General features: G+C 37.2%; 1 protein-coding gene across 1 annotated transcript; it reads left to right on the top strand.

Moving 5' to 3' along the window:
* Positions 1-8,243: 8,243 nt before the first annotated feature.
* Positions 8,244-9,140, top strand: LOC102009491 (olfactory receptor 52N1-like). The gene has a single exon (XM_013511765.1). It carries the CDS (start codon positions 8,244-8,246, stop codon positions 9,138-9,140), a length of 897 nt encoding a protein of 298 aa, XP_013367219.1.
* The last annotated feature ends 9,857 nt before the right edge of the window (positions 9,141-18,997 follow it).

Below are 18,997 nucleotides of genomic sequence, written 5' to 3'. Positions count from 1 at the left end.
GGTGATCACTTAGAAGACATGTTACTTCTGTCCCAATAAAGGAAGCCTGTGGAGGAAGAGAGTAGTGAAATTATCTTCCTCCAAAGACAAAGCATGGACCTATATTTTATGTACTATAAAAGCATTGATTTAGAAGAAAAACTAATTTTTTGTACTCATATTACTTGATCCTGAGGGTTCCCATGCCTATCAAGAGTATAAACATAGGGCAAGTAGTGTCAAAGTCCTGGCATGACTTGGTTTCATAGTTTAAACTTTTCAAGTAAGCCTGCTCTGACTGGAAGGTGTAGCCACAACCACAAACACACTCAGTTACCTTATCTTTCACAAAGGGGCCCAACATTTTCACTGGAAGAAAGGTACACTCTAATAAATGGTGCTGGAAAAACTGGGTCACCACATGTTGAAGACTGAAACTAGACCCATATCTATCACCATGCACTAGAGTCAAAATGAATTAAAGATCTAAATATTAAGACAGAAACCCAAAATCTACTGGAAGAGAAAGCAGATAGAAATCTTGAAGACATAGGTATAGGCAGAGGGTTAATGAACCAAAACCAAACTGCACGGGAAATACCTCAAAGAATCAACAACTGGGATCTCATTTTATTGAAAAGTTTTTGCACCTCAAAAGAAATCACCAACAGAGTGAAAAAAAAAAGAACCATGATTTGGGTAAAAATTTTAGCTAATTGCCAATCAGACAAAAGATTATCTAGAACAGATAAAGAATTTTAAACGTCAGGCCCCCAAAATTCAAAGACCAAATACTCAAATAGGTATCTGAGATGAATACACACTTCTCAGATAAAGAAATACAAATGGCAAATAAATATATGAAAAAACATTCAACTTCATTGGTCATTCGATAAGTGCAAATTGAAACAACACTGAGATTTCATCTCACCCAAGAATGAATGGCAATCATCAAGAAGTCAACCAGTAACAAATGCTGGAAGGCCTGTGGGGGAAAAGGAACAATTCTCCACTCTTGGTGGGAGTGTAGTTTACTGCAATCACTGCATCAATCAGTCTGGAGCTTCCTCAGTAAACTAGGATTAGAGGTCCCATTCAACCCAGCTATTTCTCTTTTGGGTATTTTTCCAGGAGAACTGAAAACATCATACCACAGTGATATATATTTCCACATAGCAGGGTTTTCTTTTCCTAATTTTTATGGTTTCTCATTCTCTCTGGTGAAATTTAACATACACTTTTGATATCATTTTCTTTCTATGTGTAAGCCATAGCTATTGAAGCAACTTTTAAAAAAACATATAAATAACGTAAAATACTATGGAGATAAAATCTTCCAGAAAACAGGAAGAGATGAAAGCAGATTATTTTAAAATAATATTGAATAAATTATAGAAAATTTCTGCACAACCTGGAATAATGATCACAGCATGACTTACTATCCGTACTATCATTAATAAGATTAGCATGATTTTGCGCTAGAAAATGTAAGTAAGGTAACATCATATCTAGCCGCACCTTACTACTAAAGAGCAAAAATGAACAATGTTTTATTTTCATACAAAATCCTACACAATTACAATGCTTTTAAATCTTTGACTGCTTCCCCCACTCCTATACCTCTGGTTTTGCCTGCCCATCCATACCCATTGGAAGTTTCTCAAACTTAACATATGTGTGTGTGTTGGAACATTTCCACTTGCTATTTTCTCAGCCTGGTATGCCCTTGCTCTGATGATCAGGGCACATACCTTCAACAGGCGCAGGTCTCTGCTCAGTCATCCTGACAGCAACAGTTTCCCACTATCCAATTTGAAATCATGATTCCCGTGCTCTCACACATATTGACATAATATATCCCTTTCCAGTTTTTCCATATTTCACAGTGAGTAATATTTTCTGTAGCCATTGACTATGTTGTAAAATCTGCATGCACAGAATTTGATCTGTTTTTAATTGCTATATCTCAATGCAAAAAAATAATATTATGTAATAAATGGGCTGATAAATATATTCCAATCCTACTTTTAGGTTTTGTCTCATTTTTTAATGCATAAAATCTCTAAACCACACATTGAAAGGTAAGAATGCATCTGGAAGAGAGAAAATATTATTTCCAGATGTCTTTAGCTTGAGAGGTTGTTTTTAAAAAAATGAAATTCAGGCTCTTAAGCACTGAGAAGTATATGAAATAAATGCGTATAATTGCCTTTGTGTTAACTTGAATATTCTTGGAAGCAAACATAATGAACAACAAATGATATAAGACAACAGATTTGGGTGAAGCAATGTTGCTCATTCATGCAGATAAAATATCCTAAGCACATAATTAAATGATCATCATTAGAAACGATCCAGCAAAAGGTACAAGAGATACGTCAAGAGTTTATGGAGATATTGGATGTGATGACTAGAATTCCTTTCCCATTAGTAGATGTTATTAATCTAGAATTCATTTTCACTAGTAGATGTCATTAGCAGATGTCTTTTCATTTCCGAAGGAAAACACCTTCACCTGCCAGTAGCAGGGATATTTTCCTATTATTGAATAGAAAGATGAGAATTATGCTTGCCTGCACCATTATCTCTTAGAACCTTGTGATATCAGCATCAGGGAATCTCCTTTCTCTACCACCTGAACTGCTTTTGATTTTCCTGCATTTCTTCTCCTACCTCCAAGAAATCTGCATATCTCTTTGCTTCCATAAGTCTGAAGGGAGAGATGATTCACGACCTTCCACATTCAGCCACTCTGCTTCATATTCCTTCTACTTACTAACATTTCTGAGCATTTTATATATTTCATATTTCCTAAATGATCAAAAATCACCTTGATATCAGATGTTTTTAGATACCCTTTCATTACTGGTCGTATTCAGAAGACATCGTGATATCCTAATTGAGAACCCTAAGTAACAAACTTAATGTTTTCTCTGGGGATTTCAAAACAGACAAAATTTCTTTGAGGCTCCACAGGTAAAGATCCCATAAGTATCAGATAAAGAGGAGGTAAATTTAGCTTTCTGGAAATTAGGTCTATATTTAGAGCACATTTGCACATATGGAAAACGGACTCAGATTTTCACAGCATTCCCCTGATGAGTCCTGCAAATAGTCTCTGCTACCCTCTAAATGGTAAACATGAAATTATGTCTGACTCCCCAGGGCTCCTCAACTCCATTTTCATACTTTAGCATAGCTTTATTCCTATGGCTTGGATGTGTCTCAAAGCTGTCTGAAAAATACAGTGAACAATTTCAGTATCTTTTATGCTAGAGCCTCATTACAGTGTGCTTTCTGCAATAAGGTTAGTTTATATGAGCAATGAACTGATCATGTGTACTGCTTCTCGGCCTGTGACCTCTTTACCTTAGCAGAACCATGCCATTTATTACAGTTGAGATTTCATGTGGTAAATCTTGGTCATTCTTAAGGAAACACGGAACGCTGGATTGAAATTCTTCCAAAAGTGAATATATTTCAGATAGGAAATAAAAAACAGCTTGACCAGACTTTCATATGGTCCTCTGTAGAAGTGAGTGCCAGTTACAGGAAAGTGAAAACAGTAAAGAGAAATCTTGTCTCATGCTGCATCTTTCTTCTTGACTAGCCAGCCACAATGGACAGAAACATGGAAAACGTGGATTTTTTTTCCTTTGGCAAGGAACCAACCCATTTACTAATGCATGTAACACACACACACACACACACACATGCACGCATGCACTCACTCACCCATGCACAATACAATTCCTATGTCTGAGAGCTGAATCAAAGAACAAGAGGATTCAAATTTTGCAGTGCTGTGTAACTATGTAGCTTCATTTTTGAGTAGATAATAAATGAAAACTCTCCTCTTGAAATTAGTCAAGTTACAATGTTAGTAGAGTTTGGTAAACTGGTGCTTAAATAGTGAACTAGGAAATGACAGGCAATGACCCAAATTCTGGGATCTAGTAGAAATTTTCTTAACCTGAAAATGCTTTGAATGACCATATACTTGCTTCAGTTATAAGTGAAATAAATCACACTCACATGTAAACATGGTATTGTCTCCCTAATGTAAGAATCTGAAAGAGTAAATAAGATCCAAAAGGTACAGTGGACATTGTAAAAGGGAAAGACATCAGAGACAGAGAAAAAAACTGAAATATAACTTATAATGTCTTAGATTCAGAATGTACAAAGAATATTTCCAGCAATAACAACAACAGTGATACCAAAAACCCATTGAAAAATGGCAAAAATACCATCCATGAGATAGAGAAGGAAATAAGGAGGGAGTGCAAAGCAAAATCACAGTGAGATGCTACTATTCATGCACACTAGCATATTTAAAATTTAAGAGGTTGACCATATAAGTATTGGTGGGCAGGTCAAGCAGCTAGCACTTTTCTACACAACTGGGAATGAAAACAAATATTTTCACAAGTGCTCAACCATTTTCATGAAAACTTGAATATGTATGCATGTACCACCTAATGCAGAAATTCCATTTGTACTTACTTGCTGAAACCGAAAATGTATTTCCATAGAAACACTTGCCCACAAAAGTCCACGGCAGGCTTGTTCATAATAGCTGCAACAAGAAATTAATATAGATGAATGAATAAATATGTGTGCTATATTCATACAATGGCTTACTATACAGAATTTAGAAAAAATAATTCACCAGTACAAAATGGATAGCTCTTATAAATATTATGTTCTATGAAAAAAATGAGATATGAGAGAGTAGACCATAATTTTCTTTTTATATTGATCTGTAGATAAAACAGTAATCAGTAATTATTTGGACCCTGAAATGTGGTTGAGATTGACAGAGGAGAGGCATAGGAAAATTTTGGTTGGTGGTGATATTTCTTTACCATAGTAGTAATTGTATACATGTATGTTAAAATTTTATAAACTTCATTTATATAATGTCTTATTTCAAGTGAATTTTATATGAATAAACATAAATCAGTGTAGATGCACGAATATAATATAAAATTCAAAGTCCATTTATAAAAATATTAAATGATCAAGAATAACAGAATGTCGGGGCTGGGGATTTAGCTCAGCGGCACAGCGCCTGCCTGGCAAGCGCAAGGTCATGAGTTCGATTCCCTGTACCGGAAAAACAATAACAACAACAACAACAACAAAAAAAAAACAACGGAGAAGAATAACAGAATGTCTTTCAGCTTATTTTAACAATGTCTAGGGGTGGGGTTACAGCTCAGTGGTAAAGTGTTTGCCTCGTAGGGGCAAGATTCAATCACCAGAATCGCAAACAAAGAAAATAAAGATCTCCATAATAATCTACACGGTACACAATGTTTTATCATTTTATGTAATCCAGCAATAAGTATTTCAAATGATATTTCAAGGTATTTGTAGTAGTATATTTGAAAATATAGGAGATTCTTTATTGTTGATAGGTTATAGTTTAGAAATGATTGCTATGAGCATTTAGCCAAATATCCATTCTGATTAAGGAATCTATTACTATTTCATAATAGTTTTAATACTGCACTTGTTGTGCTTCTGTCTGTGCCATAAATCCAGGTCTTCATATGATCTTTTGGAGCCAGGTTTCTTTAACCTCAGTAAATTTAATTTTTCTAAGTCATTTGGAATCACCAAAGCTATATCCTATCACTCTTCTGGAAAATATAGCATTAAAAAAACACATTAAAACAGGAAAGCAAAAAACAAAGTGATCATTTTCCACAGACAATGTGATGGTTTATATCTTGCTTTGCCCAAATAATCTATACATGATATATTATAATTAAGGGAATTTATCAAGGACACAGATTTATCTATACATGATATATTATACTTAAGGGAAATTATCTATACATGATATATTATAATTATTATAATTAAGGGAAATTATCAAGGACACAAATTTGTCAAGGACACAAATCAGCCATATTTTTTTTTCAGTTATTAGTACATCAACATTTACATTCAAGAAATAGTTTAGTACCAGTTGTGTGCCTGATGTTGTGCTACATTTCTAAGAAGTGAGGAGAAAAGTCTCTCTCCCCATCAGATTTAATTCTGAAAGTGCAAACTTGTTCAGACCTACATAGTTCCTAAGCTGTCTAAGATTATGCCCTCAGGAGTTCTAGACTGTAATAAGGGACAAAATAGACCCAAGACAATTCGCAACTGCTCAGGCAGTGCCCTTACCATTCATATATATCTGATTCTTAAATTTTTTGCATAATGTAACCATTTATACACACACATATCTATGGGAAATCACTTCTCTGATATTATAGTAGAATGAAAAAATAACAACCGAGTTTTCTTTACTATACAACACTCACACACAGTAGAATGTTTCTTCTATTTTTCCTCCAAAGTCTCAATATAGGTCTTGAAATCCTGCAGGGTCAAGATCTTCAGACAGACATGAACGTAACTTAATCCTTGGATACACTCAGTTTAGTGAGGAACTCCAGTAGCTTTCAGGGTAAGCAGATCTCTGAAATGGGGCTGCATTCATCTTATTAAAGGAGTGAGTACATTAAAGGAATGGGAGGATAAGAGAGTTGTAATATAAATTTATCTCCTAACTTTTGATAAGGCCTGAAGGCTGCTTCTATATCCTGGTATGTATGTTCCCTTTTCACTCTGTATACTATATGCACCTTTCAACTACTGAAATACAACTATTACAGACAGTATTTTTCTAAAAAGGAGTCTTGCAGGCTGTGACATGTAACAACATTTCTGAGAAAAATGAACTTTTCCTGTCATGAATAAGAGGAGAGTGATGAGAGTGTTATTCCATAATTTTCTGTTTCTTGTCTTCTTTTACTTTCAGGGAATTGCCTGCATTCCACTTTATAGTCATGATATTTTAATGATTTCTCAATTCAAAATGACCCTATAAGTAATCTGTTTATTCCTTATCTTTTGAAAAATAAGGATATAAAATTAAATGACAAACGCATATTAATAAAGGAGAGGCAATTTCATACAACCTTAAATTTTCAATAGAAACTCCTGTTGGTGGGTCTCTTACATAAAGTCCAAGATGTGCTATAAATTTCAACATTGATTAGTTCAGCTCATTTATTTTCCCTCCAATATCCTCTTTGAAGGACTATCCTTACCATCAGATTATTTTTTCCTTATTTTTGTTAACTTTAATCTGCACATTCTAGCTCAATAAATCCCACTTCTTCAAACTTCTGCAAAGTATGTACATCAGTCGTACGCTCCCAACTTTGTCCTTATTTCCTCACTGCATAATAGCACCTCAAATATTCTACTATTCATGAATGTCCTTGACAGCCTTACCACCTCTCAGTCAATAGATTTTTAAAAAATATATTAAATATTTTAAAATATATTAAATATTAAATTCTATATTCCAGAAAAATTAGCTTTAGAAATTTCATGGCTTGAGAAAAATTTTGCTCTATGGTTCTCTGAAATTGTGATATGGTTAGAGAATAAAGGACTATGTTCTAAAGGGAACATCCATGGGTTTCACTAAAGATGATAAGCATCTTTATTCTCATTGAACTGGACTCCAGAGTCCATTAGACTGGACACCAATGTTAGAAAAACATTGTTTACTCATACATTACTGCAATGATTCATCATCTATTTACTTCAGTACTAATCAGGTAGTTAGTCTTTAATAACGTGAAGAAACGGTATATTATTTTTAAGATCATTCACTGATTTTGACTAAAGGAAGCTATTAGCATAAGGGGATGATTTGTATTTTTCTTCATTTAAGTTTCTTCAAAACTTTTAAAAAGGGTTAATTTGGACTCAAGTTATATTGAAGCCATCACAATGTTTGGTAGTTAAAGATGATTCATTTTCAAAGATGAACCCCATGAAGTTTGCTGATATTTCAGAACTTCTAACTAATGTGGGAATTCTTGGAACACAGTAAATATTTACCAATCTTTGATCATTCTGTTGTTCAGCCAACTTCAGCCTGGAGAATGGAGTACATGATAACAAAAGAAAAAGAAGCTAGACACATCCATATCCAGACAGACTGACCAAATTCAACCAATTTATCTTGTCAGCATCTCACACTTAGGGCATGGACTCAGATAGAGTATATATCACATATTCAATCTAGGAGAACTCCTATGGTCATTGATCTGCAATAAAAGCAAGTTAACCAGATTGAGGAAAAACGTATGCACAACATTGTTAGTTACGTTCTGTTTTCTTTTCTCTTTCTACTTACAGAAATAGCTCAGTAGCAGCTCTAATATGACTTTCCAACAGTCATTATGTCATTTCTAAATGCGACCAGCCTAACTCCAGCATCGTTCATCCTAAATAGCATCCCTGGTCTGGAAGAAGTCCACGTGTGGATCTCACTCCCCCTGTGCACCATGTATAGCATTGCTCTTACAGGAAACTTTGGGCTTATGTACCTCATCTACACAGAGGAGTCCTTCCATAGACCTATGTACATCTTCCTGGCCCTTCTTTCCTTCACGGATGTGCTCATGTGCACCAGCACTCTTCCCAACACTCTCTGCATACTCTGGTTTAATCTCAAGGTAATTGATTTTAAAGCCTGCCTGGCGCAGATGTTCTTTGTGCACACCTTCACAGGCATGGAGTCTGGGGTGCTCATGCTCATGGCTCTGGACCGCTATGTGGCCATCTGCTATCCCCTGCGCTATGCCACCATCCTCACTAATGTGGTCATTGCTAAGGCTGGGCTCCTCACTTTTCTCAGGGGTGTGATGCTTGTCATCCCTTTCACTTTCCTCACCAAGCGCCTGCCATATTGCAGAGGCAATGTCATCCCCCACACCTACTGTGACCACATGTCTGTGGCCAAGATATCCTGTGGGAATGTTCAGATCAATGCCATCTATGGTTTGATGGTTGCCCTCCTGATCGGGGGCTTTGACGTCCTATGCATCACCATCTCCTACACTATGATTCTTCGGGCAGTTGTGAATTTATCATCAGCGGATGCTCGACAGAAAGCCTTCAGCACCTGCACTGCTCACATCTGCGCCATTGTCATCACCTACGTCCCAGCCTTCTTTACCTTCTTCACACACCGCTTTGGGGTACACACTATCCCTTCCCATATACACATCATTATGGCGAATCTATCTCCTCATGCCTCCCACAATGAACCCTATAGTGTATGGGGTAAAAACTAAGCAGATACGAGAGTGTGTCATTAGATTTTTATTTAAAAGAAAGGATAATCTTTCTCAGAATGTTTAGAGTCCTCTGAGAAGTTAAGCTAGTCAAGATCACCAAATCAATAGAGAATCGTCCCTGTGAAACTGTAAGCATGGCCACTTGGAACACTTTCACAAAGCTCAGGTATTCCTACCTCTTTTGAGAAAACCATGTTTAGGTAGGTAAAGACTTTCTGTTACAAAATTCAAAGGCTCTTGACTCATAGAGGACTTCACTATTCACTGTATTTAATCTTCATAGACAAATACCTCTCCTGAAAGACACTCATCACTCATTCTGACACAGTGGTTAGATCTCTAAGAATGGAGTTAAATATTTAAAAATGTTTAAAATGCTGGTAACACATAATCCATGTTTATTAATATCTGTGGTAATTTACTTATCTCAGCTTTCTCCTGCCAAACTAATTTGAGTTCATTTTTGTGTTCCACCTTCTATCTTTTGCTTACTATCCCAAGTTTTCCACCCATATAGCTAGATGAAATTCATATATGTGACCACACGAATGTGTGTTCTCAGAAAAACAGTGTAAAAGATCTAATTACACCATACTTATAATACCCAAGAGCTAAGAATAACTCCAACGTCCATCAACATTCAACTGAGTAGTGAACAAACAAACTAACTGTGGCTGATTCAAATATACAGATGACTGAAAGAGACAGGAATGGGGCTGGGGATTTAGCTCAAGTGGCACAGCGCCTGCCTGGCAAGTGCAAGGTCGTGAGTTCAGTTCCCGGTACCAGAAAAAAAAAAAAAAAAAAAAGAGACAGGAATGTATGTTTTACATTTTCATTTATCTAAAGTGTAGAGTCGGGCCACATCTTAGGACATTGTTTAAGTTTGAGAATGAGAGGCAAGAGGGCAGGTGTTCTGCTGAGGTTCTCCAGTTCCTGACCTATACTGCAGGCACAGTGTATCCACTGAGTACATTTACACAGGAAGCTGTCTTTAGGATGTGTGCTTCCTGGGGCGCAGACGCTATCCTTCTATAAAATGTTTATTGATGACAACTTGTCTTGAGCACATGATGTGTTGCCTCCTATACATTTACTGTGTGGTTTAGAAAGTATGTATATGTTTTTTTCTTTCAGAGTTACATTAGATTTGGTAAAGATCATATGTTCATATTTGTTCACAAACAATAAAACCAGTATCACATTAAAAATTTCAACTTTTACCTTGAAAATCTCCATCTATTTTCTTTTCAGAAATGGCCTCTTAAAAATAGTGTGTGTGTGTGTGTGTGTGTGTGTGCGTGTGTGTGTGTTTGCTTTTGTAATTCTTTCTAGTGGTTATTTTTTTCCTTCAAGCTATGTTTGAACTCTACTTAGATTACAAACTCATTTATTATACACATTGAGAATTTTATCAAATTTTATTCTCTACTAAGATATTACATAATACTTATATATAATCACACACAAATTACTTGTGTATGCATTTTTTCTTCTCCCAATTTAAAAGTTTAGTAGTTATAGATCTTTAATGTTTGTCTTCAAGTGTTTGCCATTTTCTATGGCTCTGTAAATGTTCCTGAATATATTTATAATTTGATTGTAGCAACTAAATATTACTAAATAGTATTTCAATTACTATAATTATATGAATATTGGCTATAAATGTTGGTCACTTTGCAGTCAACTCAGATTGTAATTGCTTCTCTATTTGTTCAGTACCATCATCTTTATCATTCCTAAAATATTTCCAGCGTCAATATTTTTCAGAGGTACCTGGGAATATGTAGTACTGATCAAATGTAAAAAGAGTTTCTATGGGATAAAAGGAAACAGAGGATTAGAAAATAATTTTACCACAGACAAGAGCAAAATATAGCAAAAATACCTAAGGAAAAGAAAATGAAGCTGTTAAAGTCTCACATAAAGGAAGGAAAAATTCAAGACAGTAAAAGCTAGAAGTAAGCACAACCTAGTGGTGCATAACTTTAACCTCAGCTACTTGGGAGTTTGAGGCAGGGTAATCACTAGTTTAAAGTCAGCCTGAACAATGTATCAAGAGCTGTTTCCAAACAAACAGGGGCTGGGGATATAGCTCAGCTGCAAGCACAAGGTCCTGAGTTCGAATCCTGGTACTGAGAAAAAGAACACAAGAAAAATCTTTTAAACAGGAAAAGTAGAGACATTCCAAGTATATGTCCAGAAAGGCAAATGTTTCCTTTTTGAATTTACATAAAATTAAAAAGTGAACAATTTATCTAAAAGAATATACAATGTTTCATTTTTAATTGAAATTTGAATGACACACAACAGTTGTACATGATTTGGGGAGTACAGTGTGGTATCCATGTACATATTGTTTTGTGGTGAAATGCCCACTGCCTTACGCATTCATCATTCCTTACTGATGATAAGACTCCAAATTCTTTCTTCCAACTATTGGAAACTATGCAGTGCATGATTGCTAAATCCAGTGTACCCATTTGCAGTAGGACTCTGGGTACCACTGGGCCTACCTGAATGTAGCAAGACACCCATGGCCACACCTTGCCATCTGGTTAAGACTCCACTATTTCCCCAGTCTCCAGTAACCACTTTTCTGTCCACAACATCTAGAGGATCAGCATTTTTAGATCCCACACAGACTTTAAATGAAACAGCACTTGTCTTTTTGTGTCCAGATGATTTAAATTGACACAATGTCCTTCAGGTTCATCCAGGTTGCTGTAATAGGATTTCATCCTTTGTTAACAGGTGTATAATATTCCACTGTCTGTAAGCAGATATATAATATTTTCTTTATTGAATTAAACCTTGATAAACAGATTAATTTCATCTCAGCTAAAATCACAGAGTGTTAAACCATTTTTCTATTCTTTGACAACTATTTTTTAATTTTACAAGTAATCATACAACTATGTATGTAGAGAACAATTTTAATCCATTTCCCATTTTATTAAAAGAAAAGTCAGCTCCTCTTCTTGTTCTTGTGAGGTGAGTAGCTTTCTCCACTACTACTCCTAACCCTGAGGCACTGCCTCCTCACAGGCTCAAGGGACCATGGACTAAAACTTCTTAAACCTACCACAAAAGGAAGGAAGGAAACCAAAGAAATACAGATCTACAGGAACCCTGATGGGCCACCACTGCACCTCACTGACCAGCGTGGGAGACAGGTGGAACTGTGGGCACCATCTAGGGCATTGGTGGCTACTCCCCACACCCATAAGGTGCCTGCAGGTGCTGGGCTGAGCCCCCGACATCTTCAGAAACCCAGGAGAGCTGCTCCCACACCTCCTCTACTAGTGTGTGAAGCATGTGGAGTTCTGGAAACTTCTGGGCCTCAGTGGCCACTCCTAGAGCCATATACACCCCCTGGGAGTCCAGCTGAAACCCAGACAGAGTCAGTGGGCTTGGGACTCCACCCTCACCCCTCCTTTGCCAGTGTGAGAAGCAGGCTCGGTCCTGGGCAATATCTGAAGCCTTGGTAACCATGACTTGCGTCCCCCCCTCATCTTGTGGAGGCCAGACTAAACCCCAGGTAGCTTCAGGAAATCCAGGGCCCCTATCTGGGATGTCCGGGAGCCAACTGAATGCAAGAAAATTTGAGAACATCTGGGACCCCACCTTGCCACCACTCACCAGCACAGGAGCTGCACTGAGCACATGGATCTTCAGACACTTGCCCTGCCACTCACACAATCAGGAGAGTGAGGCTGCAGTCCAGGGAATCTCTGGATCTTCAAATATGACAAAACAAAGCCGCAAAATGCAACCTAAGACCTCCACACCACCCAGAACAAGTCCAGGAGACATCAACACCGAAGAACCTGGAAGTCATAAACCTGAAATTTCTGAAATGATAGCAACTAAAGTAAAGAAACAACTCCATCAGACCATAGAAGACATCAGATTAGAAATAATATCTCAGATAAAAAAAAAGAAATGACAACAATAATGAAAGAATTGTTCAGCATATCTAAAGATGACATTGATAAGAAAATAGAAGAACATAGACAACTCATGGAATCCTTGAGTGAACAATGTAGAAAAGAACTAGAATGCAAGATTCAAATAGATATCCAGGAAATTAAAAATTCCATGGAAAACTGGCAAAACTTCCTGACCGAAGCTGAAGATAGACTTTCAGAGCTTGAAGACAGCATTGCCACTAACAAATGTGAACGGAAGGATCTCTTAAAAACAACAAGGAACCAGGGAATAACGATTCAACACTGCAAGAGGAAGCAAAGAAAAACAACGTCTGATTAATAGGTATTAATGAAACAGCAGGTGTAAACACACAAGACATAAAAGACTATTTGCAGAAATAAAAGCAGAAAATTTCCCAAGCATGGAAAAAGGACATACAGATAAGTGAAGCATATAGAACTCCAGTTATTCATAAACAAAATAAATCTACACCTAGACATATAGTGATCAAGATCCCAGAAACTGAACAAAAAATCAGAATATTAAAAGCTGTTAGAGAAAAGAAACAGATTACCTATAAAGGAAAACCCATCAGAATCATGGAAGATTTCTCAACACAAACCATCAAGGCAAGAACAGTTTGGAGTGAAGTATTTCAGGCACTGAAAGAAAACAACTTTCAACCCAGATTGATGTACCCTACAAAACTCTCCTTCAAATTTAATGGAGAAATAAAATATTTTTATGATAAAGAACAACTGAAGAAATTCATGAGTGCCAAGCCAATCCTATGAAGAATACTAAAAGATAGTCTAGAAAGAGATACCACAGACCACAATTTCAAGAGCAACAACAAAAAGGAACCATCAAGCAGAGCAAGCAATTAGAGGTAAAAAGGAGGATCCAAAGGCAGGAAAATAACAGGACAAAGATAAGACAGTACATGTCATTTATAACCATTAATACAAATGGTCTCAATGCACCAACCAAAAAAAGCAGAGTAGCAAGTGGATCAAGAAACAAAATCCAACTATACGCTCTATACAAAGAACACATTTAACTCAAAAGCAAATTCATAGACTGAAAACAAAAGGATAGAAAACAGTACAATATGCACCAGGAACCCAGAAAAAAAGCAGGTGTAACTATTCTGTTTGCAGACAACGTGAACTTCAAAGCAAGATCAATCAAAAGAGATAAAGAAGGTCACCACATACTTGTGAGGGGAAAACACCAGAGGAAGAGATAACAATTACACACATCTGTGCACCAAATATAGGTGCATTCAAGTATATAAGCCAAATTTTAACAGGCATGAAAAATGAAATAAGCAGCAACACAATCATAACAGGAGACTTCAACACACCATTGTCACAAAAGATAGATCAACTATCCGGAAAGAAATAACATAACTTAACCAAACAGGTGAACATATGGGCTTAGTAGACCTTTACAGACTGTTCCATTGAACAGCATCGGAATACACATTCTTCTCAGCTGCACAGGGGACAGTCTCTAAAATACACCATATGCTAGCACATAAAAAATGTTTAAGTAAATGCAAAGGAATTGAAACTATCTCATGTATGCTATCAGACCATAGTGCAATGAAACTGGAAATTAAAGACAAAAGAAAACACAGAAGCTCAAGAAACAGTTGGAAATTAAATAACATCCTCCTGAACAGCCAAGGGGTCACAGATGAAATCAAAGTAGAAACTTAACACTATTTATAATCAAATGAAAATGTAGATACGACTTACAGGAACCTATAGGATGCAATGAAAGAGTCCTCAGAGGGAAATTTATAGCTGTGAATTCCCTCCTCAGGAAAACATAACAAGCACAAATAAACAATCTTATGCTACACCTCAAGCTCCTAGAAAAAGAAGAGCAAGTCAAACCCAGAGCCCAGGGCTGGGGATTTAGCTCAGTGGCAAAGCGCCTGCCTGGCAAGCGCAAGGTCGTGAGTTCGGTTCCCGGTACCGAAGAAAAACCGAAAAACAAACAAACAAAAAAAAAACTCAGAGCCCAAAGAAGACTGGAAATTATAAAGCTCAGGGCAGAAATTAATGCAATGGAGAATAAAAAAAAAATAAAAAGAAGCAATGTACTGAAGAGCTGTTTCTTGGAAAGAATACATAAAATAGATAAACCCCTAGCCAACCTTGTCAAGAAAAGGAAAGAAAAAACTGAAATACATGCAATGAGGAATGAAAGGGGTGAAATCACTACAGATCCTGAAGAAATTCAGAAGATCATCAATACCTACTTTGAAAATCTTTACTCTCATCAGATGGAAAACATAGAGGAAATGGACAGATTTCTAGATACATATGAATTACCAAAGCTGAATGAAGAAGATAAAAAAATCCTGAATAACTCAATATCACCCAGTGAAATTGAGAATGTAATAAACAACTTGCCAATGAAGAAAAGCCCAGGTCCTCATCTATTCACAGCTGAATTCTACAAGAAATTTAGAGAAGATTTAACACCAATCTTCCAAAGCCTTTAATGAAATTGAAAGGGAAGTAATTCTCCCCAACTCATTCCTGGAGGCAAGTATTATCCTGATACAAAAACCAGAGAAAGACCCAACCAAAAAGGAGAACTACAGACCAATCTCCCTAATGAATATAGATGCAAAAATTCTCAATTAAGTACCAGCAAACAGAACACAACAAATCATCAGCAATATTATACACCATGGCCAATTGGAATTCATCCCAGGAATGCAGCGATGGTTCCATATACACAAATCAATTAATGTAATACACCATGCCAATACAACCAAAGACAAAAATCACATGATCATCTCCATCTATGCAGAAAGTCTTCAATAAAATCCAACACTCATTCATGATAAAAACCCTACAAAAAATAGGAATAGATGGTATGTACCTCAAGTTGATCAAAGCCATCTATGATAAACCAAAGCTAACATCATACTAAATGGTCAAAAGTTGAAAGCTTTCACTTTAAAATCAGGAACAAGACAAGGATGCCCACTATCACCACTCCTATTAAATATAATTCTGGAAATATTAGCTAGAGCAATTAGGCAACAGAGAGAAATAAAAGGAATAAGGTTTAGAAAGGAAGAAGTGAAATTGTCATTATTTGCAGATGACATGATACTCTACATGGAAGACTCCAAAAACTCCATCAAAAGGCTATGGATTTAATAACCAAATTCAGTAGCATAGCTGGATACAAAGTTAACATTCAATAGTCAATAGCATTCCCAAAAAACAAACAGACTGAGAGAGAAACTAGGGAAACCACACCTTTCACAATAGCATCTAAAAAGATGAAATACTTAGGAATCTATCTAACAAAAGAAGTAAAAGATCTAAACAGTGAAAATTATAGTGCTCTAAAAAAAGAGATAGAAGAGGATATCAGAAAATGGAAAGATATTCTTTGCCCATGGATAGGAGGAACTAACATTGTGTAAATGGTCATTCTCCCAAAATTGTTGTACAGATTCAATGCAATCCCAATTAAAACACCCTTAGCATATCTCGTAAATCTAGGGAAAACATTTCTAAAGTTCATCTAGAGCCAGAACAAGCCTACAATAGCAAAAGTAATCCTGGGAAACAAAGGAAAGGCAGGAGGCATCACAATTCCTTACTTGAAATTATATCACAAAACCATTGTGATCAAATCAGCATGGTACTGGCACAAAAACAGACCTGAAGAACAATGGAACAGATTAGAAGATACAGATACAACTACAAACACATTCAGTCACCTTATCTTTGACAAAGGGGTCAAACATGTTCACTGGAAGAAAGATAGCCTCTTTAATAAATGATGCAAGAAAAACTGGCTTTCCACATGCTGAAGACTAAAACTAGAGCCATGTCTTCCACCATGCACTAAACTAAACTCATAATGTATCAAAGATCTAAATATTAAAACAGAAACACTGGAGCACCAGTCTTCCAGCTAGCTCACTTCCTGCCTCATAGGCCCCCGGAGGGAGGGACCCCGGCATACAGGGAGCCACAGTTGGGGTGCACTGGTCTTCCGACCGGCAGATCACTCCCTGCCTTGTAGGCCCCTGGAGGGAGGGACCCCGGTGTATAGGGAGCCACGAGTGGGGAGCACCGGTCTTCCGACCGGCAGCTTGCTCCCTGCCTCATAGGCCACCGGAGGGAGGGCCTCCAGTACATGGGGAGCCACGGGCAGGGAGCACCTGTCTTCCAGCTGGCTCACTTCCTGCCTTGTAGGCCCCCAGAGGGAGGGCCCCCGGCACACAGGGAGCACACCAGCCTTCAGGCCAGCCGCCGCTGCTCAATTGAGAACTATCATGACACAGAGAAACAATGACACAATTGGCCCACCATGCACCGGCTGCAGATGCCCACCCACGGACGTGTGTGAATCATTCAAACATGGAAAAACCCCTGGGAATACATGCCATACAATGGGCCACTCTTGCTCCTGCCATTGAGAACCAGAAAGGTCTAGAGTCAGCAGAGGAGCAGCTGCTGAACAAGGACTCAGAGAACACGAGAATGCAGACTAAGCCTGAGGGGTCAGGGGTCCTGTGGTCTGGGGTCATGAGAGCTGCTCAGAAGCTGTAAACCAGGAGGACCTTGCACAATACCTGAGGAGACTCCCTGGAAGCCATTCTTTCCCTGACAGTACAGGCTGTGGTGGAGCTCCGGAGAAGTCTGCAGCAGGATTCCTGCTGCCTGTGCTGACAGCTGGGGAGAGGACACTAACTGGTTGTGGGGTCCCAATGCGATGGGAGGCTGGAGAGAAAATGCTACAAAAAATGGGTTGGGCCCCAGACGGCTCACTTGATTTTTGACAACCCTTAGGCTGTAACTACTTGTTAGTCTTTCTTGCGTATCTCTGTCTTTCTGAGAAACCAATTCTAAGATACCAACATGTATTACAGCAGTCATTGATATTTTCCTACTAATCTATCCATAACTCTGTAATGTTTGTGTTGTTCCTATCCTATTTCATAAATGGATGCATATTTATTATTATGTGTTTCCTACAACAAACATTGAGAATAGTTAATGATTATTCAATTGGTCACTCATGTATAGTTCTATTTATTTTCTTTCGAAGATACCTAAGTATAGTACAACAACTATTGATAATCTCCTACCTCTTTTGTCTGTAACTCAGTATTATTTGTCTATTTGTTTTCCTTAGAAACTATCTTGTAGATAACAATATGTAAAACAATAACCATTGATAATTTCCTACCACTTTGTCTGTAATTTGGTAAGCCCCCCCCATTATTATGTTATTGTTATCCTTCTCTTACCTTTAAAATAAAAAAATAAATAAAACAGAAACACTAAATCTATTGGAAGAGAAAGTAGGTAAAAATCTTGAAGACATAGGAGTAGGCAGAGAGTTTATGCACAAAAACCAAATCACACAGGAAATACTTCAAAGAATCAACAACTGGGATCTCACCTTATTGAAAAGTTTTTGTACATCAGAAGAAATCACCAATAGAGTATAAAGGAAACACACAAAATGGGAAAAAGCTTTAGCCAACTGCCCCTCAGACAAATGACTTCTATCTAGGACATACAAAGAATTTTTAAAAAATCAGGCCCCCCCAATTCAAAGATCCAATCCAAAAATGAGAATCTAAGATGAATACAGACTTCTCAAATGAAGAAATACTAATGGTGAATAAATTCATGAAAAAGTATTCAACATCATTAGTCATTCAAGAAATGCGAATTAAAGCAACACTGAGATTCCATCTCACCCCAGAAAGAATGGCTATCATCAAGAAATCAACCAATAACAAATGCTGGAGAGGCTGTGGGGAGAAAGGGACCCTACTCCACTGCTGGTGAGAGTTTAGGTTAGTGAAACCACTGTGGAAATAAGTTTGGAGATTCTTCACAATACTAGGATTGGAATGCACA

Source organism: Chinchilla lanigera, unplaced genomic scaffold (genome assembly GCF_000276665.1).
Source record: "Chinchilla lanigera isolate Chin_1 unplaced genomic scaffold, ChiLan1.0 scaffold00013, whole genome shotgun sequence".
Taxonomy (NCBI): Eukaryota; Metazoa; Chordata; class Mammalia; order Rodentia; family Chinchillidae; genus Chinchilla; species Chinchilla lanigera.
The sequence above is the reverse complement of the archived record's forward strand: the minus strand, read 5'-3'. Positions and strand labels throughout refer to the sequence as shown.